At 35.2% G+C, this 26,681-nt stretch overlaps 1 protein-coding gene across 4 annotated transcripts in view; it reads right to left on the reverse strand.

Moving 5' to 3' along the window:
• The window catches only part of CLXN (calaxin), a 59,782-nt gene that overhangs the window by 26,086 nt on the left and 7,015 nt on the right, over positions 1–26,681 (reverse strand). The window contains exons 3-7 of one of the 4 annotated variants that reach the window (XM_066379080.1): positions 24,306–24,410; positions 23,480–23,631; positions 23,104–23,208; positions 19,980–20,065; positions 15,080–15,132 (exon numbers count right to left, since the gene is read on the reverse strand). In XM_066379080.1, the coding sequence (XP_066235177.1) occupies positions 20,006–20,065; positions 23,104–23,208; positions 23,480–23,631; positions 24,306–24,410 (422 nt within the window). In that variant the 3' untranslated portion in view covers positions 15,080–15,132; positions 19,980–20,005. Of the gene's footprint in view, positions 1–15,079; positions 15,133–16,463; positions 18,509–18,674; positions 20,066–23,103; positions 23,209–23,479; positions 23,632–24,305; positions 24,411–26,681 lie in introns of those variants that run through there. The other 3 variants (XM_066379081.1, XM_066379079.1, XM_066379078.1) reach the window with 3 other exon arrangements.

Consider the following 26,681-nt stretch of genomic DNA (forward strand, 5'->3'; position numbering starts at 1 on the left):
GACCCAGTGACACTAAAATTTCTCCTTTCCTGAAACCTCAGAACACAAGCTTCTGACTTTTTTTTTTCCCAAACAGAAAAGGAAAGTGCATTCCTCTGTTAGCAAATGGACTTGCTGGGCCTCTCACTTCCCATGCACTACCTCCAGGCCCCAGGCCCTGGAAGGATTTCAATTGACCACCCCTGAGCCTAAATGGAGTCCTATTACACAGGGACAGGGAATTCTCCTGCAGATCCTTGCTCACTGAGGCAGAGACTGCATATTATAAAGCTCCTTTGCTGGAATTCATTCTCCACGGAGAAATTGTCTTTCTCTCACTTGGGCCACAGGAAAGCAAGGCTGAAGTTTCATTGAGAGGTAAAATATGACTCAAAAAGGAAATTGCCTGGTGTGCTGGGATGACACAGTTCATTGTAACCTGCTGTGATCAGACCTGTCTGTCATGCATCTGCCCACCTTTGTCTTGGAAGTCACTCAAGTGAACACTCCAGGCACACTCCGGGGTTTTTCCAACACGCAGTGACTAAGAGACTTTTCCTGGCTGAGCCTCTCACTTCTTACCACTCCTAGCTTCCATGCTGTGATGATCAGTTTGACTCAAGGAAATAATTTAGAAATAAAAGAGTTTAGATATAAAAATAGGACTGCTAGAGTGCCTGGAAGGAAAGCAAGAAAAGGGGAAGGACATCTACAAGCACTCAGAAATTTTTAAGTCTGTGTTTTAATTCATACATCATAAAAGTTACACATATAAGCATGTGTTTCATGCTTATAACTCTCTCTTAATCACATGTAATAAAACTCACTTTTTGTTTTTATGATTTACCTCTTTCTCTATTTTTTTTTTATTTCTGTTGTTCTCTTTCTTTTAAGATGAAGGAAATCATACTCCTTAAATCTTAAAACAGATTAGTACTCCCAAAGGTACATATTTGGTAAGTCAAAAATGAGCAAATATCCTCATTTTATGTGGTCCAATCTAATAGGCTACATGTGTCACCAAATCTTCTTGAAAAATTCCATTGTTTTTTTAAAAGTTTTCATTGGCATCTCACAAGATGTTAGCTTAGCTTGCTACCAAATGCTTGCTAACTTCTTTCTTACCTAGTCAATCCTTACCAACTGCAAGGCCAGGGGCTGCCGCCATTGTGGCCATTCACATGCAAGTTCTCATTGAATTCAGGCAGAGGGTAACAGTGGAGCTGAAAACTGGTGGGCCATCTCTTTATTCTAGCCTCACAACTGGCAGGTGAGTAAAAACACAAACACAGAGGGCACCAAAACCCACTCACACATTCTCTGGTTCCACAACCAGGAGAATCTTTTCCACTTTTTCTTAGAATCAAAGGCCTCTATCAGCTCAGTCACCTCTGGTTCCCTATCTGCCAAAATGGTTTTTTTTTGTTTATTTTTTGTTTTTGTTTTTATTTTGTTTTTTACAGAGACAGAGAGAGTCAGAGAGAGGGATAGATAGGGACAGACAGACAGGAACAGAGAGAGATGAGAAGCATCAATCATCAGTTTTTTGTAGCAACACCTTAGTTGTTCATTGATTGTTTTCTCATATGTGCCTTGACCACGAGCCTTCAGCAGACCGAGTAACACCTTGCTGGAGCCAGCGACCCTGGGTCCAAGGTGGTGAGCTTTGCTCAAAGCTGATAAGCCCATGCTCAAGCTGGCGATCTCAGGGTTTCGAACCTGGGTCTTCCGCATCCCAGTCTGACACTCCACCTGGTCAGGCCAAAATGTTTTTTTACTCTGCACAAACTGGCTTCTTTCTCCTTCCCCTCCATCTTGACTGCCTTTACTGTAAAAAAAAAAAAAAAATGGCCTCCTTCTTTTTCTCCTTTCTTAAAAATTTGTGGTGAGAAACCCCTCCTCTAGGACATTAGCATAACAAAGCGCCTTCCCAAGCAGGAAGGTAATTAGCAGTTTCACCTGGCAGCACAATTTACATGGGAAGCGGCCATTTTTAACAATAAAAGTGAGAAAACCCAGAAAATATAGATTTATAGATTTTACAAACTTATTTGCTCAACACCAACTATTCTCTGTGCTACCTAAAAGGTGGCTGGTGATCAGCACCACTTTTCTCCCCACCCAGGATGTCAAGCTAATCTCAATGTGACACACACAGTTGGCATTTACTTCTGGAAAAATAGTTCACATCATATTAGGTTCATGGGCTTACCATAGATTCTGCCACTGTTCCCCCAAGAACCCTGGAACTGGCCTACATCACATGAGAATGGCCGAAGTCATGTCAGATCTACTAGTGTGCTTCAGGTGAAAGAGACCACCCTCCTACTGAGTCAACTTCCATCTTCCCTGAGCTGGACAGAGTGTACCAGCTCCACTTAGAGACCAATGCTATGCCATTCTCCCAAGTGAATGTGACATGCAATGATGAATCTCCATCCTTTCAAAATAATAAAGTGCTATCTCTAAAAGATGCAAAAGAGGGACAACACATTTCAAATACACATGGTAAGACGCTGTAACTTTTCTAAAAGTCACTGCTATTGGCTTCTTGTGAGTACAATTTTCCTTCCTTTCTTTCTTCTTTGCTTCAATGAAAATTTGTTGTGGTTGTACTGTGACAGGCATTGTACGTACTATTCCAACAAAAAATAGTCAAGGCTCGGACTACTCTCAGGAAGATTCGATTTCACAAAGGGAAAACACACACACACACACAGGTAAATAAGTAATGACTGTGCTATGTGAATAGAAAGGGTAGAACAATTAACTCTGCCTAGAAAGTTAGGTCCAAGCAGGTTTGGATGGTCTGTTTTGATATTTCTCAACCTGCAATAATGAGTATAAAATAACTGAATGAATAAATGACTGAATGAATGAATGAGTAAATGTGGGAAGGAGTTATTTACCACCTTCTGTGTGTCAGGCTCTGTTTGAGGTACTAGAAGCAAAGTAGTAAGCAATAGATACAGATTCTTGCCTTCTAATTAAGTGGGTTTGACAAACATGATACTTTGAGTTGTATTTAGATTTAAAATAGTTTTTTAAGGGGAAAGCAGGATAAAAAATGCTGAGCAAAAAGAGTTATGGAACTACATGAGATGTACACATATAGTATAGATCAAATGCATATCTAGCTATATCTATATCTATCTATATCTATTTCTACAGATAGAGTTAGATACATAACTGAAAAGTTTTTAAATCTAATTAATATTATTAAAAATTAAAAAAAAAAAACAGTAGCAACATGTCCTGGTTTCTTTTGATCCTGATAAAATGATTATCAACATTTCATCAAAATAGAAAGAAAAAGATAAAATTAGTCTGATATTTCAATTTGCCTCCTTTAATGCTTACTTACCTCATCCAAAACCTCAAAAACAGGCCAGATAATTAGAATGAGTAAGAAAAGGCAAGTAGGAGTAAATTTGGAAAAGAGAGAAAAATAGAACCTTTCATCCAGGAGAACATCCTTTCCCAACAGCACATCACGTGTCCGTTGGGATTTGTTTTCTCACTTTTGCTTGAGAATTCAGAGCTCTGATTTCTATTGAAGCAAACACTGAAGATCAATTTATCAAATTTAAACTTCCAATGTCATGTTTTTATTTTATTGATGTAAATGTACATACAGTATAATTCAAGGATTACAAGAATACAATTTCAGTGAAATATCTGTTCAAGTCTTTGGCCTATTTTTTCTGATTATTATCATTTTATATAGAGCTTTTGTGTATATATATTTTTACAGCTTTTGTGTATATATATATATATTTACAATATATATTGTAAATAGCTTTCTTTTAATTTGCGGCTGTGTTTGCGTGTTTCTAATGGTCTCTTTTAACTTTGATAAAAGCTAATTTATTTTTTTACTTTATTTAGTGCCTTTCTGTCTTCCCTAAAAACATTTGTGGACTTCAAAGTTACAAAGATATTTTTCATTATTATCTTTATAAGTTGTAGGTTCTTAGATTTTATAATTAAAACTACATGTCTCAAATTAATTTTGAGTGTTTATGAATGATAAAAGTTGAGTCATTTTTTCCATATATTTATATAGCTTAAAAGATGTTTTGCATATTTTGATGACAAGATTTTTATTTCCACCACTGAATAGCCTTAAAACTTCTGTCAAAAAAATTAAAAATAGAATTACCATAAGTTCCAGCAAGTCTACTTCTGGAAATATATCCAAAGGAAATGAAAACACTATGGTGAAAAGATATCTGTGCCCCAAGTTAATAGCAGTATTGTTTACAATAGCCAAGATATGAAAACAACCTAAGTGTTCATCAGTGGATGAGTGGATAAAGAAGATGTGTGATATTATTCAGTCATTAAAAAACAAAAAAAAAATCCTGGAATTTACAATAGCATTGATGAATCTTGAAGGCATTACACTAAATGAAATAAGTCACACAGAGAAAGAAAATACTGTGATTTAATTTATATGTGTGATCTTAAAAAAGAAATCTTTAAAAACCTAAATTTATAGAAAAGCAATAAGATTTGTGATTACCAGAAATGAAAAGTTGGTGGAGGGGAAATTAGACGAAGGTAGTCAAAAAGTACAAACTTCCAGTTTTAAACTGTTTAAGTATAAGGGGTATAATATACAACATGATGACTATGATTAACACTATTGCACGGCGTATTTGAAATGTTTTAGGAGCGCAAATCCTAAGAGTTCTCATCACAAGGAAAAAAAACCTTATTTTTCTTTGTATGTATTCAAGATGATACATGTTAATTAAATACATTGTGGTAATCATTTCACAATAAACGTCAGATCATTAAGCTATATGTCAACTATATTGCAATAAAACTTGAAAATTAACAAAAAATAAAAATGAGACAGCATTAAAAAAGAGAATAAATAAAAAGTTAGAGGAAGGATTCTTGCTGCGATTTCCATTTACTCAATTGTTTAGACGACATGTATAAAGAGAATTTTTAAAATAAAAAATTAATACTTAAAAAATAAAAAATAAATTAACAACACATGGGTTTGTAGTCTATTTCTAAACTTGCTATACTTTTCCACTGATTTAGATGTATATTCTAAAACCAATACCACCTTATTATGACTAATGCAGATCTATGAAAAAATTAGTATCAAACAGGGAATATAAAATAAATATCCATGGGTGCACATTTATATAAATAAAGAACCTAGTTAATAAATAAAATAAATAGGAGGAACAAGGTGAGGAGGGGGATAGACAAATCTCCAATGCACAATAATTCCTAAAAATTTATGCTGACAAACCCTGTTAAGAAAGGGAAGCATAATTCCTCATCCTTAAGTGTGGGCTATGCATAGTAATTTTTTCCACAGAGAATACAGTTTGCAAAGGAAGAAAAAGTGAAACTTTGTAGTGTAAAAAAATAACAAACACTACCTTAGCTGTGGAATGAAGGTTAACATTAGCAATGATGTCATGTTGGTAGTATGGACCTTTAATATTATCTAATGAAAATGGAACTGCTGTGGCTTTTGTATTTAATATCAAAATCCCAATGTAATCACGAGAAAAACATCAAACATCTCTAAAGAGAAACATCATTAAAAAATTTTGACAAACACTTCATGAAACTGTCAAAAAATATATATTTTAAGCCTTCCTACATTTTTTAGCATTGTATTGTTTTGTTTTGTTTTTATGCTTTGCTTCCCCAAACATATTTTAAAATTTTATGTCTTATTTCTTTTAAAAATTGTGCACTGGAATTTTTATTAAAATTACATTGAATCAATAAATCAATTAAGAAAAATCAACACATTGGCAATAGTGTGTCCTCTAATTCTTGAGCATGATTATTATTCTCCACTTATTTAGAGCTTCTGAAATCTCATCTATATTTTATAGTTTTCAGTGCAGTAGGCTTGCATACCTTTTTCAAAACTTAAGTATTTTATTTTGTGTTTGTGATAAAATATTTTTTTTCTAATTATTTCCTACTAGTATATAGATATAACCATGTATCCTGTGGCCTTGCTGAATTTACTACAAGTTCAAACAATTGCTTTGGAAATGTCTTAACATATTTATATAAATCCTCACACTATCTACAAATATTATAATTTTACTTTTTTTCCAATCACTATGGCTTTTATGTATATCTGTTACCTTATTTCACTGGCTAAAACCTCCAGTTATATATTGAGCAAATGTAATAAGAGTGAATATCATGTTGGTCTTGGTCTTTGAAGAAAGGTGTTTATTATTTCACCATTAAGTATTGTATTAGCTGTACTTTTTTGTAGTCCATATTTTTTAAAGATTAAAGAAGTTTCTATTCTTAGTATACAGAATATTTTTATTATGAATTATTATACATTTTAATGAATAATTTTTCTATATGTACAGGTCTGAACATATAATTTTTTTATTTAATCTGTTAGTATGATACATTATACTGATTAATATTTAAATATAAACCAACTCTGCATTTTTGGAGTAAACCCAGCTTAGTCATATAATGTACTATCCTGTTGTTATATTGCTAGTCTCATTTTCTTATTTTTGTTTAGAATTATTGCATCTATGTTCCAGAGAGACATCAGTCTGTAATATTCTCCAACATTAGCAGAAATAGAACTCTCAACTCTAGACTACCTCATGAAGTTTCATTAAAATTAGCACCTGTTTTGAAATTTTAGCAAAAAATCACTCTAATTTAATGACTTAGAAATTCAGTGTGTTAACATCATTATCTTCTCTGATGAAAGATAAACATTATATTCCCCAATTCTTAGAATCTTAAAAAGCTAGAACATCAGATTACCTTTTTTAAAGTAAATAAAATTTTTTTCTATCATTTTGGGTCATCAGAACAAGAGATAGACTATAAGCATTTATTTTCACAGTCTTTAAAAGTAAAGTAATTTCAGGTCACTTTGTTAGCTATTAAGAAATGTCTATTTGTCCTTTAGATTGAATAAACCAACCTTGTAAATAAGTTTATGTGGCCTCTTCCACCCAAAACAATGTCATGCTGTCCTTTCATATCAATAGCTCTTCTGCTACCGAATGGGGAGATGAGCCAAGATGGAAAGAACTACTCAAAAATACCCTTTTCCAAAGTTTCTGCGTTTTCTCCTCAGATCTGCCCTGGTATGATCTGGTTTCTGGGACGAGATAATAAGACAGTGATAGCTATCGTCAGGTAGCATACTTGTACTGGCTTTGGAGGAAGGTACCAAATTTTAAAAGCAGACTATATTTTTAACATTTTATATGGTATTGATCTGATATTGTCTATACCTAGTCCATGTATCTTTAATAGCCTGACATAAAGAGGCATACAATTTAGGATTCTTAGAAAGTAGTTTTTTTTTCATACAATAAATTGGTTTCTTAATTTTACTAAAGAAATAAAGAATGGTATTTAAAATGGACATATAGATATAATAAAAAAGAAAGGCATAAAGCTCAAGGAAATTTTGGAGAAGATGCTGCATAAATTTTCCAAAAATATCAATTAAGGAAAAGAAGGCTGCTCACTGATTATCGTGGGACATTGAGGGCCTGCCATGTGCCATATTCTTTCCCTGTGCAACAGGACTGAATCCTCACAATAACTAAGGATGACGGTTATTAACTCTTTCACTAGCAGAAATAGTTCTAACTTTAATATCTCCTCTCTACTGCACTGCATTTACAAACAAACAAACAAAAAACAGGAACAAGATAGAAATATGTCACAATTCATAGACAGTGAAATGACATTAATATTGTTCACCAGATAGTAAATAGGGAAATATGCAAAGCTTCTTCAGCCAATGCTTGGCTTCAACTATTTCACTTAGTACTTGGAGAATGTGGAGACGGAGTTAACAATCAAAAAATGTGATGGAATTTTGCCTATCTTACTGGAGTTACAGTGTACTTCAGCTGGGCCTACATCAAAATTCAGTGTGGCATTATCATTTATGTGATGGTTTAAAAAACTAGAATGAATGAGAAGCAGGTTCTCTGGGGTCAGTTTATAAACATGGACATGAATGTGGAGTTGTTTTTGTTGTTGTTGTTGTTGTTATAGAAGGAGGACGTTTTTCTACTATTATTTTTTCCTAATAATAAAAAAATAAAAGAGAGTGTGATGATAACAGCTGTGAGATTGGGTTTACATCTAATCAGCAAAGAAATTGTCTGAAAGAAGATTTGTTTCTGGGCAAAAGCAGATTCAGTGTATGCAGAGTGGGGAGAGGGACTCCTTCATTAGTACAGTATCTACCTGCAGTTGAAGAATATCGGGAAGTACTGTCCTTGACATCAGGCTTGCTTTTTCACCATGAGTCCTACAAAACAGTGAAAGGCTAACGTGCCCTCCTGCAGCTATGATGGGAAGACAAAGTGTGGCAAATATGTGTGGGTGCAGGGTTTTCTGTGCTGACTAGAGAGGGCTGAGACCCACCAGAGGCAGTCCTTTGAGCTTAGGCATCTCTAGAAGTGGCCTGAGGAAGTAAGAGCCAAGAGCCACTCTAGTTTGACCATTGATGTTGCAATGATTTTATTCATTCACCCATTTTAAACTAGGTACTTAGCATAATGTAAATGTTTTACCATAATCTCATGTGCTAGAGATATAATAATGAGCAAATCAAATTTTCCCTTGTTAACCTAAAAAATTAAAGCCTTTCAAACTGAGGCAACAAATATTTACTGAGATCAATAAGAATAGCTATTTGAGAATAATTAATGCAAACAGAAACCCAAATAATGTTTGGGTTTGGAGAGAAAGGCAATGGGTATTTATGGGAAGGGGAACAATTACATTAAAAGAAGGAAGGTATTTATTTCTATTGGTGTAGATAACATAATTCTGCTTTTCAGTTTTGAGTCCTATAGTCATCAGTTCACTAATCATAACAGCTTTCTTGTTATCCACAGTTCTTCGGGGCACAATGCTGCTTTACGCCCAGTTCAAAGGTCATTCTGTCCTGTTTAACATTCCAAAGGTTTTAGGCATAAGACATGTAAGGCAGTTCTTCTCTGACATGTTAGCTCCAGCTCCATTTTAAAGTGGCTCCACTATTATTTTTTTTGACACTTTCATGGAACTTATACTCTAGTAAAATGTCATTATTCAAATAATATAAAAAACAGTATATTTTTATAAAATGTGATCTGTGCTATGAAGCTTCAAGAGCTAAGAAGAAAAAGCAAAGTGTTTAGGAGCTCCTGAAATTGGTTAAGTGATCTAAGGAGAGGAAAATGCTGGAGAAATTTACAAAGTGGCATATTGGGTAGAGGGTGTAAGGATGCAGAAGGTGACAAAAATGACTGCTCGGTTTCAGAAGTATACTGTGGATGGACGGCATTGAGATGCAATGGCCTGGCAATGTGGCCGTTCGTTTATTCACTTGGAAAATATTTAATTAATGCTTGAAGGCACTAAGCATTTTGCCAGACGTGCTTCCAATGTCAAACCTTCTCTTTCACATTTTAAACTTTTTTGTGCAAAAATTTTAGATTTCAATAAAAATAGTACATTTGTAAAAGTTATACCAAGAAGGCAATTAAATTGCCTCTAATTTTTGTCATTGGCAATCAAATCTCAGTGGAAGTACACTAAAATGGATACACAGAAATAGTTTCTTAAGTAATAGATCAGTTTTTAGTTCTCTCCTTGCCTTTCAATTTTTTTTTTCTGAAGAGTGCTGCTTTCTTTTGTTCTAAGATCAAAAATCAGCTGTTTAGAAAAAGTGTTTGGGTCTGCATATTTTATCTTATGTCACACTGTGAAATTCCAGATCCTTGAAAATCTTTTTAATAAGTAGTTTTTCTTTCTGCAAATATATGCCTTAACTGTTTATTCTAGTATAAAAGCTTTCCTATGTTATCAAATAAATATCATGAAATAATTTCAATTGAGAACAGAAATGCTAATAGTTACATCTCCACCAACGATTTTATGTATTCTTTCAATAAATACTTCTAAAGTGATCTCTACATCAGGAGCAAGATACTCTGATAACTTAGCTAGGTTATGTTCTTTTACTGACTTTAATTTGCAAATGTGATTAGAAAGTGTTTTTCTTTGAAATAATATGTCGACATGATAAGTACACATGCATATATACATATTTAAAACTATGTAGTTATAGATACATTAGTTGTAAACTCTTAAAATAATTGTGGGCTATGTAAGCACTTTAACCAGAAAAGAATATATGATTTATTGGCATATTATATAATAAAATATCTCATAAAAGTTTTACATATACTTCCCCTGAATTAAATACACAATGCGAAAAAACAAGAAAAACCTTCGTGGGGAAAAGCAAAATAAATGTTGATCACACTTTTCTCTCAGTCTTTGTTCAAAAATTCTTAAGATATGAAACGGTGAGAGCTGAAAAATCAACTCTGACCCTGGCTGGTTATCACAGTGGTAGAGCCTCTGCTGGCATGTGGAAGTCCTGGGTTTGATTCTGGTCAGGGCACACAGGAGAGGCTTCTCCACCCCATCACTCGCCCTTCTCTCTCTTTCTCTGTCTCTTTCTCTCTTATCTTGGTGCAGCCATGGCTTGAATGGTTTGAGCAAGTTGGCCCCAGGGCATTGAGGATGGCTCAATGGCCTTGCCTGGTGTACTAAAATAGCTCAGTTGCCAAGCAACGGATCAGCAGTTGGGCAGAGCATCCACTGGTAGGGGGTTTGCAGGGTAGATCCTGGTTGGGGTGCATGCTGGTATCTGTCTCTCTGCTTCCCCACCTCTCACTTAATAAAAAATAAATAAAATTAAAAAATAAATCAACTCAGAGTTCTGTTTCTGCTGTGGATGTTGATGGATGTCAAGGGAGGGTCTCAATTTTGTCATCATCACTGGTTTCATTATGTTTCTGTAATCATTGTGACTTCAGCCAAGAGTCCAGTCTTACAAGGACTAAAACATAATGTTTAATGTAACTGGACATAAGCAGCCAACTTCTTAGACTCTTCTGTACCTGCTTTACCATATTGGTAAAGTCCTCCTCATTACTTTTGTTATTCCATATGGGCTAACAAAAAATATATTATTAAACAAACATAATAGGGCACATGGATAGATGGATGAAAGGTACACAGACAAAGCTGGCATACATTTCCTGCTGAATTTCACCATATAACCAGATTTATGCTGTCAATCTTTTATTGAGTCTTTCCAAATGAGAGTTCTTTCCAATCAGAGTCCTCTGTGTGAGTTTCCCTCCATAGCTATTAAAGAGATTTTTCTTGTCTATAATAATTATGAGGAACTTTGAACACAATTTGCCTTAGTGACTTAAATAAATGATTTTTGTAATGTTATAAAGAGCTTTGAGAGATTCTTCTTTGAGGTATTTTTACTAAAGACTCATACGTAAATGTTTAGCACTAGGTTTCCTATTTTATACAGACCCATAGATTTTCAAGTTTTCTCTCCAGAGGAGATAGAGATGTTTCAATGGATAAGAGTTCCATTTAAAGTAGAAATATAACTGTGATATTAAATAAGTTTATATGCAAGCTGTTTTCTAAGAGTATTAATTTGAGAAATGCTAGAAATATCAGAGACACAACACAGTAAAATTGCAAAAGGTAAATAAAATTTTAATAAGAGAAAAATTATAATGTATTGCATTTGAAAGTGAATTATAATGTTCCACAAGGCTAAGAGCTGGAGAAGAGACTGCATGCAATATAAGAAAGTGCAAATATATTTGTATGGGTCACTCAGAAGTCTCCTTTGAAAGAAAAAAAAATTCTGGCCTGTAGTGGCACAATGAAAAAAGCGTCAACCTGGAACACTGAGGTCACCAGGTCGAAACCCTGGACTTGCCTAGTCAAGGCACATATGGGAGTTGATGCTTCCTACTCCTCCCCCTTTTCTCTCTCCCTCCCCGCCTCTCTCTGTCACACACACACACACACACTTTCTCTCCTGTTTCTCTAAAAATGAATAAATAAAAATCTATAAAAAATCATTAAAAACAAAAGACTCTGGAAGTGAGATAACATTGAAGAAGGGATATGATGTATTTGTTTTCTAACAATTCCATAAATCTTATAACTGGTTGAATTTTCATGTAGTTAGTGGATTATTGTTAATATTAGAAAAAAATGTTTTAATTGCTCAGGTGGGATAAAGGCCAAAAAATCTTTCAGTTTAATTCATTTTACCTCTGTTAATTGTACTGAATCCAACTTCTAAAAGTCTTATGTTGGCAGTGTTTTTCTGTGACAAGGAGAGAAACCCTACTTTTTTTATTTGTAAATCTCCAAAAAAAAAAAAATGAAGACTTATTCTGTAGCTTCCACAAATGAAAAGAATGCACACATACTTGTCTCTTGAAAGACAGGATAATATATTGGCAATAGTAAATTTAGACATGCAGTTGTTGGCCTGTTAGACAAGTCTAAATTCAGATTAAATGTCTGCTGTTAGATTCAGAATATGCAATTTATATTTTAAATCTTGGAATCAAAGTCTTTGTCCATATTATGATTACAACACTGGATATTCTCATCAACAGAGTATAATGTTTTTCTTAGAAAAATCCAAATCAGCTGCTTTATCTTTTGCACATTTTCTTTGACTTCTAAGTTTTCAAATGCATTATTTCCAAAATGGATGTTTCTTTAAAATTAGCAGCACGATTATGAAGCTGGATGGAAGTCAATAATAACACTGACTTAGAAAAGAGCTGTGGCATGAAAAGTAATACTGGTTTTACACAAGCTAAGATGCAAATATAGCTGCCAAGACATGAAATCGTTGAATACTGCTCAGCCCTATCTGGTGAATAAAACTTATTGATGTCTCTTGTATCTTCCTAAAGACCAATTGCCTCTGATTAGGACAGAAAAGACAGTATTTCAGAAATTATCTAGCTTTTTCAGCAAAATAATAGTCTTTCTTATAAGTCGAAGTTTATCAAATGAAAAATCTACAGTTTCCATGTAATACTATGTGTAATTTCACTCCAAGCACTGATATGCTAGGAAAACATAACTATGACTAGATCTTATCATCATGGGGCAAGGAGAAGAGGTACTACAGTAAAATGAGGAATTAAGAGCATGAAATAAATTTGCTTCCTCACTGTAACAGAGCTCCACAGGCAAATCTTTGTGCATTTCTCATTTAGCTACAATATTTTCCCCCTGACATTGGCAAATCACTTAGATTCCACAGTCTCTGTGAAGCAGTGTTACATTCTATTCATGCCATAGGTTCTCTTTGCTATTTAGCCTTTGAAAGACAAACATCATGGCTTAAAAAACGCTTAATGCAGTCCTCAAATGCAAACATTGAATTCTTACTATAGCTCATAAATTTTATCTGCTAGGTGGGTGGGGCTCTGGGGAGGTAGATCAATCCTGAGAACACCAGGAGGCCTAGAGAAACATCACGAAGTTATCCCATTTATGTTCAGAGCTACCCCCCTTGGTTGACTGCCCTCTCTTCTCATGCCTCAGGGTAGAGGCAGCTTTCTTCCACCCTCAGGCAGTTAGATCCCAGCCCTTAGGGCTGCCAGCACTTGACACTGTCCTTTCACAATCTGCCTAGATTGGACAACTCCTTTCTCTTCATCAAGCCACACTAAAAATCAAAACTCTATACTGAGAGTTTCTATCAACTTACTAGATCTTATTCCAGCAAAAATTCATGCAGTCTGAATATTCCAAATGGGTCTTTTTATTTTAAGAGATGAGTAGAATGAATATCCAGTAACTCTGCCTGCTCAGATGCCTGCTCCCTGCATCTTTCAGGCAAGAGCTTTACGTAAGACCACACTCTAGTATTAAGACTTTGGCTTTAAATGAACCTTGCCAGCAGGCTGCTGCACAAATCATATCCAGGAGAGGCAGCCCAGCTAACAGTTTATTGTCAGGCCATTCAAGAAAGCTTGAGGCTGGGCGAGGCCGAAGAGTTTCCAAAGGGGAATACAGAGATGACAGGATGTGGAAAGCCTTTTTGATTTAGACTGAACAAGTAACTGTAACTATAGCATGTTCACAAAGCTCCTTGATTAAATTACAGGATTGAGGAAATGCTAAGGAAACTCTTGGTGCACGAGAAACTGTTCTGGGGGTAGGGGTGGAGGTTGCAAAGAACAGGGCTCTCCCTGCCTCCTGGCTACTACTTGGGTGCACAAAGGGTACACAAATGCATGAACAAGTCAGTCAAAGTCTGAGTGAATTAGAACATTCCAAAGAATATGTGATTACTCACCAAAAGTCTTTCAGTATATAAAATTATCAGCTGGATAAGAAGCACAGCTCCTAAAGTGAAGACTTGGAGAAGAAGTAAATACTAGACACATTTTACACAGTGGTTAAGAATTATTGTTGAACTTATTGTATTACACAAAAATAAACACATCGACTTTATGTTGTTTTTTATTTTATGATTCCCTTACCAGAGACTGTATTCTGGACCCAAAAAATAGAACGTTATGAAATAGTGATCCAAAACCTTTATGGTTGCATAAGAGCAACTGTTATATATAATTTCCATTTTGTAGTCCCCCTTCAAATTAAATGTGAATTTTCAAGTATTTCTTCTGTTGCACAGTAGAAAATATATATTTGAGTGCACAGGCATTTAAACACCACCAAAGGATACCATGCTTGGTAGCATTTACTGAGCTTTTACCAAAAGAACCTTACACAGTATTTTAAAGTTAATCTATTACTATTTTCTTGAGCAATCTCCCATAATCACATAAGCCATCAAGGGGTCTAAATTTTAAAAAACAATCTATTAATTAATTAAAATCTTATAAATTAAATAATATCAATTGACTGTATCACAAACTTTTACAGTAACAGCAAAGTACGTTATATTCTGAGGGTTTGTTTTTTAAGTAAATGATGTTTGTAAAATCTTTACATGTGCTCTTTCTTCTATTTTCTATACTCATATTACTGAGTCCAGGAGATAAAAGTCAGTAGAAAAATAAGTGTAGAAAGTAACAAATGGTGAAAACTTCTTGAATTAAAGAAGGAAGAACATAAGAAGTACTTAACACAGAGCTTGAAAACAGAGAGAGGAAGAAGTGGCAAAGAAACAGGTTTTCCGTCAATGTTTGGACTGAGTGATGGGCTAAGAGAGGCCTTCTCTGGCAAGGGTTCCCAGTGCTTGTCTGTTTCCCAGTGCTTGCTACTTTGGCTCTGTCCACAGAAAACAAAACTTCAGAGGATTTTACAATTATGTTAGGATAAGTAAATGACATAGGCTAGGGTGCTATTTGACTTATACCAAAATTCACTGTCATAGGAATGGAACTTTGTCATAACCCAAGTACCCTCTATGTGTACACATTGTGAGAGTATTCCCCCCACTTTAACATATCCACCACATCACCTTTTTATACTTTTTATTTTATTTATTTATTGATGAAAACATTTAAGTTCCACTCTATTAGTAAATTTCAATTATAAAATACAGTGTTATCATGTTATACATTAGATCTTCAGATCCTCTTTGTCTTATAGCTAAATATATATTATATATATTAATCCATAAATTATTTGCCTCAAAATTATTTAAAAAGTTAAAAGATAGTTTTCCTACTGTTTTACTTCAAAATATCTGAGGCAGGGATCCTAGAATTGTTCTGCAAAATTTCATTGCACCAATTACTCTGAGAAATTTGGTATTTTTCTCCCATTTTTTGGATATAGATGTTTTTTGATTTTTGTTTTTGCCACTAACTTGATTAAAAAGTCACCATCCATTGTGTCTTTTCACAGATTGTCATTGTGGTCCATAGTAGTTAATGATTCAATTCAAGCAGTACATTTAACTTCAGGTTAAGCCAATCTATAGCATCAGATCCATTCTTACAATTTCTATTAAATACCTTTTGGTTAACTAGCAATTTTTTACTAGTTTAAAAAATAATTCAGAACCTCAAATTTACAGTAAGTTTTATATATCCAGTATAGGCAAATATAAAGCTTACATTAAACATTGAGTGCCTTTCATTTAATTGTAATTTACTTTAGAATTGTGTGCCAACTGGTTATTAAGCAGAGCAATAGTAATTGAGAACATGCTGTGGACAGGATTTAGCACCAAAAAGCAGCAGTGGGGGGACACGGGCTCTAATGGCTGGATGTTTTTCATGGTGGGCAAGAGGTGTCAAGAAGCTGAGGTGGGCAGAATATTGAGTATAGACCAGGATCTCTAAGGCAATCTACCAGAAAACATTCACAATCTGAAACTGGTCATTTATTTTGAGTAGAACAATTTGTTACAATATGTTGACTGAGAAAGGCAATGGGTTGTATTGCAATAAAGACAGTAATAGATCTAGGTTCAAGTCCTGGCTCTATCTATATCTTTTTTTTTTCTTTTTTTTTTTGTATTTTTCTGAAGCTGGAAACGGGGAGAGACAGTCAGACAGACTCCCGCATGCGCCTGACCAGGATCCACCCGGCATGCCCACCAGGGGGCGATGCTCTGCCCCTCCGGGGCGTCGCTCTGCCGCGACCAGAGCCACTCTAGTGCCTGGGGCAGAGGCCAAGGAGCCATCCCCAGCACCCGGGCCATCTTTGCTCCAATGGAGCCTTGGCTGCGGGAGGGAAAGAGAGAGACTGAGAGGAAGGAGGGGAGGGTGGGGGGTGGAGAAGCAAATGGGCGCTTCTCCTATGTGCCCTGGCGGGGAGTCGAACCCGGGTCCCTCGCACGCCAGGCTGACGCTCTACCGCCTGAGCCAACCGGCCAGGGCCTATATCTTTTAAAAAATATAGTACAATGTAATGTTTATATTATTATAATGCAATTTTAGCTGGTGGATTATATTTACCAGCCCTTCCCAAATTTATGGGGTTTATAATAGCAAATGATGGCTGATAGTTTAAAAAATACATAAAGTTGGAGAAGTTTATTCTTAGTAAACAGAAATTTCTATTTTATTAACAATATAAAGTCTCTAAACATAACTGTTTCTTATACTTTATCTGAAAACAACTATTCAATTTGTTTGCATCTCATGGATTATTTTCCTTCCATTTTAAGACTTTATCATAGAAAGTAAAAAAGTGGTTGTAGAAAATGGGAAAGTAGGGGAAATAGGGAGCAGTTGCTTAAAGGGTATAAATATACTGCTTACAAAAATTAGGGGATATTTCAAAATGAATATGAGTCAGTAAAAAAGAAGTATTTGATTTTTTTATTAAACAAGAACATCAGAAAAACAAATTACAAGTCAAAGAAAGTTGTTCTATTATGCAAATGAGATGCAAGCTCAATTATTGTGATTGAGTAGCAAGTGACATTTCGGTGGGTGTGAACAGAAGCATGTCAAACTGGACAAGAGTGCCACACACTGACTGTTCAGTATGGTATATGGTCACCCAACACTGCCAAACCACACTGACAGCGATGGGGCATGGACAGGATCAAATTGTCCAGCAGCTCTTGTGGGATCCTCTGCCACACTTGCTCCAGGGCAACTTCCAGCTCAAGAAGTATTGTGGGAGGCATTGGACGGTTTGCTAGACATCTTCCCAGTGCATTCTAAGCATGTTTAATGGGATTCAGGTCTGGAGAACATGAAGGCCAGTCTATGTGTTCAATTCCTGCCTCCTGAAGCATATTGTTGATGAGATGCACATCTTGGGGCCTTGCATTATTGTCCATGAAAAGAAAGTTGTTTCCAACTGCTCCAGCATAGGGTACCACTATAGGGTGCAGGACCTCATCTTGATATCTGACAGCAGTCAGTGATCTGTTTCTGATGACGTGGAGGTAGGTATAACCACCAATGCTGATGCCAGCCCACACCATGATTCCACCACCACCAAAGGAGTCCCTTTCTCACATGAAACATGGCTTCTCCCATGTTCCTTGTTCATGCCAGATCAGGACACGATGATTGTCAGGCTGCAGACTGAACTGTGACTCATCAGAGAAGAGGACAGTTGACCACTCATCATGGGTCCAGTGATGATGCTCATCAGCCCACCTTCTACAGGTTCTACAATGCTCAGCAGATAATGGAATGCATATCATAGGTTGCTGGGTGTGCAGTCCAACATGATGGAGCTAATTTTGTATGGTCTGGGTGCATATTCGTCATCTAGTGGCAGCAAGAAACTGTCCCCACAGCTCTGTTGCTTTACTGTACCTGTTCCTTCTTGCCAATAAACTCAGGTAGCAGTCATTTCTTGCTATTATGGCAGATGGGTGACCCTGCCCTTGTCTTCTTCGTACTGTGCCAGTCTCTTGAAAGCAATTCTACAGTTTGCTAATCACACATTGGAATGTTCCAAGTACTCTTGCCAGTCATCTGTGTTTGACCAGCTTCAAGACGTCCTATGCCTCTCCAGGCTTCACATTTGGGCAAATTGTGTTGCAGGGGCATTGCAAAGGCTGAAAAATTGCAGGATGTGCACTTTCAAGATCAAGGAACATGCAGATACTCCAGTACTTTCAGCCTTCTGTATAGTGCATTTTCACCAATGAAATACAAGTTGGCTTTGCATCTCATTTGCTTGATTGAACAACTTTTTTTGACTTGTCGTTTGCTTTTCTGATGTTCTTGTTTGATAAAAAAGAATCAAATGCTTGTTTTTCTTATCACTTCATATTCATTTTGAAATATCCCTTAAATTTTGTGAGCAGTGTATATATAGTAAAAGGTATTTAATATCCAAGTAGGTTCTAAATATACATATTTGTATACTGACAGAAAAGATATCAGCTGCTTGCACATGCTTACTAAAGAGATAGACAGCAACTCATAAACGTAACAAGGCCCCATCTTTCTCATGCTTCCCTCCAATGCTCACAAACACCTGCTGGATAGTGGGGGCAGAGGAGAAGTTAGGTCTCTTATAAGGGTGTACAGAAGGGGAACCCTAGGCAGTGGAGGGATGCCACTGGGGTACACACTTTTATGGGGACAAAGAGTGGAGATGTGGCAGCAAAACAGAGTCAGAACAGTCTTTCCAGCTGAGTACAATGACAGGGGAGGGGGGCAACAGGGGTGATTCCAGAGGTAAATTAAAAGCTGTGCCTCTACATCATTTATTAAACTAAGAAACAACACTTTCCTCTTCCTCTGCTTGCCAAGAGTTTGGATTTACTTTGTTGTACTTTGTACTTTTCAATCAAGGGTATTTATTGAGAGCCCATTCTGTGCAAAGGATTGTATTAACTGTTGTGACAGATATATTATGACTCAAACAATAATATAGATCATATTAAAATAGGTTACATGTTTCTTTCATCTCTCTAAATCTCCCTTAGTGCCTAGCAGGAAGGTATTTTAATGCTAAATACCAGTATCATTTGATGCCATCTTAATTATTTATTGTTCCAAAGAATATTCAGTATTTTCAATGATTTTTAAATTTATTGTACCCAGAATTTTTCTGACATGAAGACTATTTGTCTTAATAATTCATGATTATATAATCTTGTTACTCATTTCTTTTTTTACTCTTTATTTAGAAAATTAAATTTAATAGGGTGACATTGATAATAAGGGCACATAGGTTTCAGGTGAACATTTCTATAGCATTAGAATCATTGATTGTGTTGTGCTCCCATCACCCAAAATCAAATAATTTTTTATCACCATATATTTGTCTAACTTTACTCTGCTTCCCCCTCCTCCAACCCCTCCCTCTGGTAACCATTTCACTTTCGTCTATGTCTATGAGTCTCATTTTTATATCCCACCTATGTGTGAAATCATATCATTCTTAGCTTTCACTAATTTCACTAATTTCACTTCATTAATACAAATATTTTATGACAGTTTAGTGTTTCAACAGATGTCTAAATAGAAAATACCTCTAGCAATGTTAACTTGTTTTGCCAAACTCAGCAACATCTAATAAGAAAGACCTTGTTTTTCATCTATTTTTCTTGGTTCTTACACCAAAGTTGAATGATATATGAAGTGAATACTATCCACCACCTCAAACACACAATTCAACATTATCTTCTGAGCTAAGTAGAAAAAAAAATATGCAATACTTATACACCTCCTTTTTTTACTCACTTGAGATAGCACAGACATTTAGATATTCATATATCATTGAATTCATTTGGATCTTTGAAAGTGTGGGCTTCAAATTCCATCTGGCTCTATAAAATTAAAATACTCAAATTAGTGAAGACTTCCAAAAAAAGATAAAACAAAGAAAAATATTCTGTATATATCCTTTGAAAAGATACAAAATAACATAGGGAATCAAGAATTTGTGATGCTGATGCATGTGTCTTTTCACTCACAGATGGCAACAATACAGAATATATTCCAAGAACAATAATTGGTATGGATCACAAAGATGAACTCTCCAGGAGCCTTTAGCCTACTTGCAGAGACTGGCCAGAAACAGATGAGCAGTAGACTCGGGGAGGCCAGGAGGACTAATTATGTCACAGCCAAGATGTAACACGTAACAAAGATGCTTCCTAAAGCTGGAGATGGTGACCCAGTAGCTAGGGAATAGAGAAGGAATGTGGTCCAGTAAGATAAGAACTCAAAAGCTGAACACTCAAGATTTATTAACAAGGAGGGTATAGTGACCTCAGAATGAGCAGTTTCAAGAGCAGACAGGAAGAAGTGATGGTAGTATAGGTTGCAACTATTCATAATTCTTTGAAGACACTTGATTGTAAAAAAGAAAGCCATTGTACAGGAAATGGACATCTGTGGAATTAAGGTGAGATCTCTCTTTTCTTTCTTTCCTTCCTTCCTTCTTTTTTTCCTTTCCTCCATCTTTCTCCTTCTCTTTTTTATTCTTTTGTCAGATGGCACTGGTTTAGATCTGCTTAAGTCCTGATGAGAAGGTTTTAATAGTGAGAGAAAAGGTTGAAGATATAAGGTAAAAATAAAGGTTAATGATGAGTAATTTTTGAGATATAAGGGGATAGACCCAAAACTTTCCATTATGTACTTCTGAGATCAATCCTTCCACCCATCCATCTATTCATCCATTCACTCAACATTGGCTGGGAATCTATCTTGTGCTATGCACAGTATATGGAGAATTATGGTGGAAAAAAGACCAAGTTCCCACCCTCAGAGAATTTATATTTATATGGTGAGAGAAACAATAAGTAAATGAGTAAATATGGTCTCTGTAGTGATGAAAACTATGAAGAAAAAAGAAGCAAGGTTACAGGATGAAGGGGTGTAGTAGTTAATATGGTCAATGACATTTGAGTAGAATGAGGACTAGAGATTGAATGAGATGAGAGATTTAGGCATGAGAAGGTCTGGGGAAAGGACATTCTAGACAGAGGTAAGTGGTAATGGAACAACTAGGGAGAAACAGCAAGGTGGTTGGAGTAGCTCAGGCTTAAGATAAATTGGGATATACTATATTAGGAGGGGTGGTTGGAGAGAAGGAAAGGGTCCACTGTACAGACTTCAGAATCCACTGAGGGGTTTTGAGCCAAGGAGGGGTATGATAGAATTTATATTTTAAAATATACTGGATATTGTATATTTACAGGGACAATGGTGGAAGCAAGAAAGCTAATGATCTAGAGTAGGTGACAAATGATAGCAGTTTGATTTAGTTTTGTGGTGAGTAGTCATGTGGAAAAAAGAGGTTATGTTAAAGGATATATTTCAAAGGAACAGCTAATGGTACTATAAAAGAAAAAGATGATTCCTAGGTTTTTGACTGAATAACTGAGTGTGGGCATGTCATTTATTGAGATAGAGAAAACAGGAAGGTGGAAGAATTTGAGGGGAAAACCAAAAATTTATTGAGATTATCTACTGGATATGTTGGGTAGGCATCTAGAGATCTGGACTAGATTTGGGGGGTAGGTATATAGTAATATTTATATATCAAATCATTCTACTTGCTTAAAATGAATCCTCATGACCTTCAAGACAAAATCCAAGCTCTAACCTCCCTTGGGCTTGGCACTTCTATGCATCTCTAGCCTCATCACTCATCATCAGTTTCATACCACACCAAATGCTCTTTTTTTTTTTCTTTTTTTTTTTTTTTCTGAAGCTGGAAACTGGGAAGCAGTCAGACAGACTCCTGCATGTGCCCGACCGGGATCCACCCGGCACGCCCACCAGGGGGCGATGCTCTGCCCATCCGGGGCATCGCTCTGTTGCAACCAGAGCCACTCTAGCGCCTGGAGCAGAGGGCATGGAGCCATCCCCAGTGCCCAGGCCATCTTTTGCTCCATTGGAGCTTTGGCTGCAGGAGGGGAAGAATGAAACAGAGAGGAAGGAGAGGGGGAGGGGTGGAGAAGCAGATGGGCGCCTCTCCTGTGTGCCCTGGCCGGGAATAGAAACCGGGACTTCTGCACACCAGGCCAATGCTCTACCACTGAGCCAACCGGCCAGGGCCCCAAATACTCTTTAATAAAGATATTTCTCTCTCCCTCTTCTTCTCTCATTATGTCATTCCCTTTGCTTAGATTACCCATTATTTTTTCCATTTTGACATAGCTGACTGACTATTGGGTCCTTAAAGTCTAGTCTTTCTTGTCCTACCAGACATTAACCAGTCATTTAATATGGCTGGTTTTGATGCCCTCTTCATGACTACCACAGTATTCTACACATATATCTGTGGACTCGAGAACCAGACTGCCCCAGGGTATTCCATAATTGTTGCATGAGCTTAAACAAGTTGCTTAAACTCTCCAAACCTCAGTTTCCTCATCTGTAAAATGATAATAATAATACTACCTACTTCATAGGATTGTTAGGGTAATTAAATGAGCTGATATGGGGCATAGTGCTGATAACAGTGTCTGGCATAGAAAAAGCACTGTACAAGTCATTAACTATTATTATACTAATACTTATCAACCTCTTGAATATTTTCATGTTGATTTTTCCTTAAAAAAAGCTTTGAGTGCTTTCATTAATCCTTTCATCTGCACTTCTGGCCCCCATTGAGCTTCAATAATTGCTTCTTACATAAGTGAATGCATTAATGAGTGAAAAAAATAGCATTGGGCTAAAACAGTACTATAAAAAGAACTATCAGGTTCTTCTTAGCAGACTTTCTCTTTGTGGAAGTTCTTCTCTGTGGGTGAAGTTGATTCATCCAATCCATCACTCACTAAACCATGTCTTGGGTTGTTGATTCTACATTACATTTTGGTCACTGTTCAATGCAAATAATATCTTTCCTTACCTTTGGATCAGGTAGACATGGTCCAAAAGCTTCCAGTAAAAGCGTCTCTTCTCTCACAGATTTTTCATAATCTGAGAAGGACAGTTTCCCATCATGGTCACGATCCTAGGGTAGATCAGCTTTATGTTAGTCAACATGTCAAATAATTATCACAAACACAACTGCCTTTTCATGGTCAAAAAAGGTGTTATAAAAATGAGACTAAGCAGTGTCATTGAAAAGAACTTTTAATACAGTATTATAATAGAAGAGCATCATCTGAGTGTTTGATTACACCAAGCAGGAAACTAATAGTTACTATAATTTAAATTATTATTTTCATATCACATCTAGCTTATAAATTTTAATATAAATTTCCTAAATTACACATATTTACCATTTTCTTAAGTGTTATTTCAACCAAATCTTTAATTCCTTCATCAGGATCTTCTTCAGATGGCTGTTTGAGAAGGCTGTTTTTCAACATGTGGAACATTTCCTCTTTTGAAATGAATCCATCACCATTCATATCAAACACTTCAAAGCAATCTTTTAAAAAAATAGCCAATTATGAATTTGATATTATCATTAAGGTAACATTTTTTTTGATAAAAATTTCAGGGTCAATGTTTATATCATTGATATTCTTATCAATGTTTCAGGCCTTAACACAATCTACTTCCCATAATAAATGCTTAATATACACCTGTTGAATATATACAAAAATACTTAGAAAAAGTTTCATTACATTCAGCTATGGAAAAGCATGACAAGAAACAATAAGTTAAACATTTTCAACTTGAAATTTTTAGAAAACTGATTAAAAAGTAATTCTTAAACAGAGTTCATCAAAATTGAGAATTAACTGAGAATCAGAACACTAGAATCAATATTCCCTAGTTATGGTTACAATTCAAGTAATTAAATGTGTAAAATAATACCTCAATATGTAAATGCATATGTACATGATTAGCATGTGTAGTATATGCCTCTGATGTCTTGCTTGACATTAATTACTCTTCAAAATATTTTGATTTTCCTTTTAATTAATTTTTTCAACCTTTAAAATTGACTTGAATTGCTCCATGAAAGAGGCTAATGGGCATTCAAAGCAAACAACCAATAGACAACTAACTTCACAGTTTGGGCTGGAGTATATCAATTTAAATTCCTTAGATATGTTAATATAATGTACAAACCAGAAGCATAACCTGAAATCTTACATTTAATTTTTTCTTCCAAAGTTCCTCGAAGAAACAGTGATAATCCATAAACCCACTCTGATACGCTTACCCAACCATCGTTATCTTTATCAAAACCTCGGAATACTAAAAAAAGAAAGAAAGAAAGAAAAAGTGCAATATAATACTTGTGCTGCATTTTTAGTCTCAGTAATATAACTACACTGTTTCTACTCACTTTTATAATTTAACAAAACTTCAGAATATATGGTCCAATATTCTCTTTTGACAAAGGAAGAAACTAAGACATCATAACATTGGAAAAGTGTTTATTTACACTATCAAAATTTTACTTCAGATTTTCTGGGAACAAAGTAAATTCTGAATATCTAAATATATTAATCATTAATTATTAACATACAAATATGTTTCTATATTAAATATATTGATATATAAACATAAATATATAATTTTACACTTTTGTTACTCAACATGTAATGTGCTTACATGATAGACAAGATTATATATTAATTCTTATTGAAATACTTCCAGTGATGGAAGGAAACATAAATTTCCTTTTAAAATTATTCTATTAGCCTGACTTGTGGTGGCGCAGTGGATAAAGCGTTGACCTGGAAATGCTGAGGTCACTGGTTTGAAACCCTGGGCTTGCCTGGTCAAGGCATATATGGGAGTTGATGCTTCCAGCTACTCCCCCCTTCTCTCTCTCTCTGTCTCTCCTCTCTCTCTGTCTCTCTCTATTTCCCTCTCTCTCCTCTCTAAAATGAATAAATAAAAAAATAAAAATTGAAAAAAAATTAAAATTATTCTTTTAGATGATTGAAATCATATCAAGCATCTTCTCTGACCATAAGTGTGTGAAACTAGAAATCAATCTCAAGGAAAAAAAAAGACAACGAGGCTAAATAGTATGTTACTAAACAATAAATGGGTTAACAATGAGATAAAGGAACAAATAAAAATATGCCTTGAAACTAATGAAAATGAGAACACAATAATCCAAAATCTATGGGGAAAGGCAAAAGCAATCCTAAGAGGTCTACCTCAAGAAATAATAAAAATTAATCTGAAGTGAACAATTTAACATTATACTTAAAGAAACTTGAAAAATAACAAATAAAACCCAAAGTAATAGAAGGGAAAAAAATAAAGATCAGATCAGAAATAAATAAAATAGACTTTAAAAATCAGTACAAAAGATCAATGAAATTAAGAGCTGGTTCTTTGAAAAGATAAACAAGATCGACAAACCTTTAACCAGAATGATCAAGAGAAAGAGGACCCAAATAAATAAAATTAGAAAGAAAAGAGAAGTGACAACAAACACCAAAAAAATACAAAGAATTCTAAGAAAATTATGAGCAACTATATGCCAACAAATTAGATACTCTGGACAAAATGGATAAATCCTGGAAATATATAATCTTCTAAAACTAAATTAGGAGGAATCAGAGAATTTGAATCAATAGATTACAGCCAGTAAAATTGAAGCAGTAATCAAAAAACTCTCAACAAACAAGAGTCCTGGGGCAAGTAACTTCACCAGTGAATTTTACCAACCAGTCAAAGAAGAATTAACAAGTATCCTTCTCAACTATTCTAAAATGTCTAGAGGAGGAAAGACTCCAAAGCTCATTTCACTCCAGCATTATCCTAATTTCAAAACCAGATAAAGACACAAGAAAAAAAATTATATGCCAATATCCCTGATGAAAATAGATGCTAAAATCATCAAAAAAAATATATTAGCAAACCACATTCATCAATACATTAAAAAGATCATACACCATGATCATGTGAAATTTATTTCAGGGATGCAGTCACAAATCAATAAGCATGATACATTACATAAACAAAATAAAGAATAAAAATCACAATCACATCAATAGGTGCAGAAAAAGCATTTGATAAAATCCAGCACCCACTTATGTTAAAAACTCTCAGCTAAGCGGGAATAGAGGGAACATACCTCAATGTAATAAAGGTCCTTTATGATAAACCCATAGCCAACATCATACTAAATGGGCCAAAACTACAAGCACCTCCCTTAAGATCAGGATGTCCACTGTCACCACTCACTCTTTTTCAATATAGTACTGGAAGTTCTAGCCACAGCAATCAGAAAAGAAGTAGAATTAAAAGGCATTCAAATTGGAAAGGAAGAAGTTAAGCTGCCATTATTTACACAGAACATAATACCGGATATAGAAAACCCTAAGGATTCCATCAATAAACTTCCAGAACTAGTAAATGAATTCAATAAAGTAGCAGGATGCAAAGTAAATATCCAGAAATAAGTTGCATATTTATACACCAATAATGATATACCAGAAAGGGAAACTACAACAAAATACCATTCACAATTGCTTCAAAAAGTGTAAAATATCTAGGAATAAA

The sequence above is a fragment of the Saccopteryx leptura genome, chromosome 3, assembly GCF_036850995.1.
Source record: "Saccopteryx leptura isolate mSacLep1 chromosome 3, mSacLep1_pri_phased_curated, whole genome shotgun sequence".
Lineage (NCBI taxonomy): Eukaryota > Metazoa > Chordata > Mammalia > Chiroptera > Emballonuridae > Saccopteryx > Saccopteryx leptura.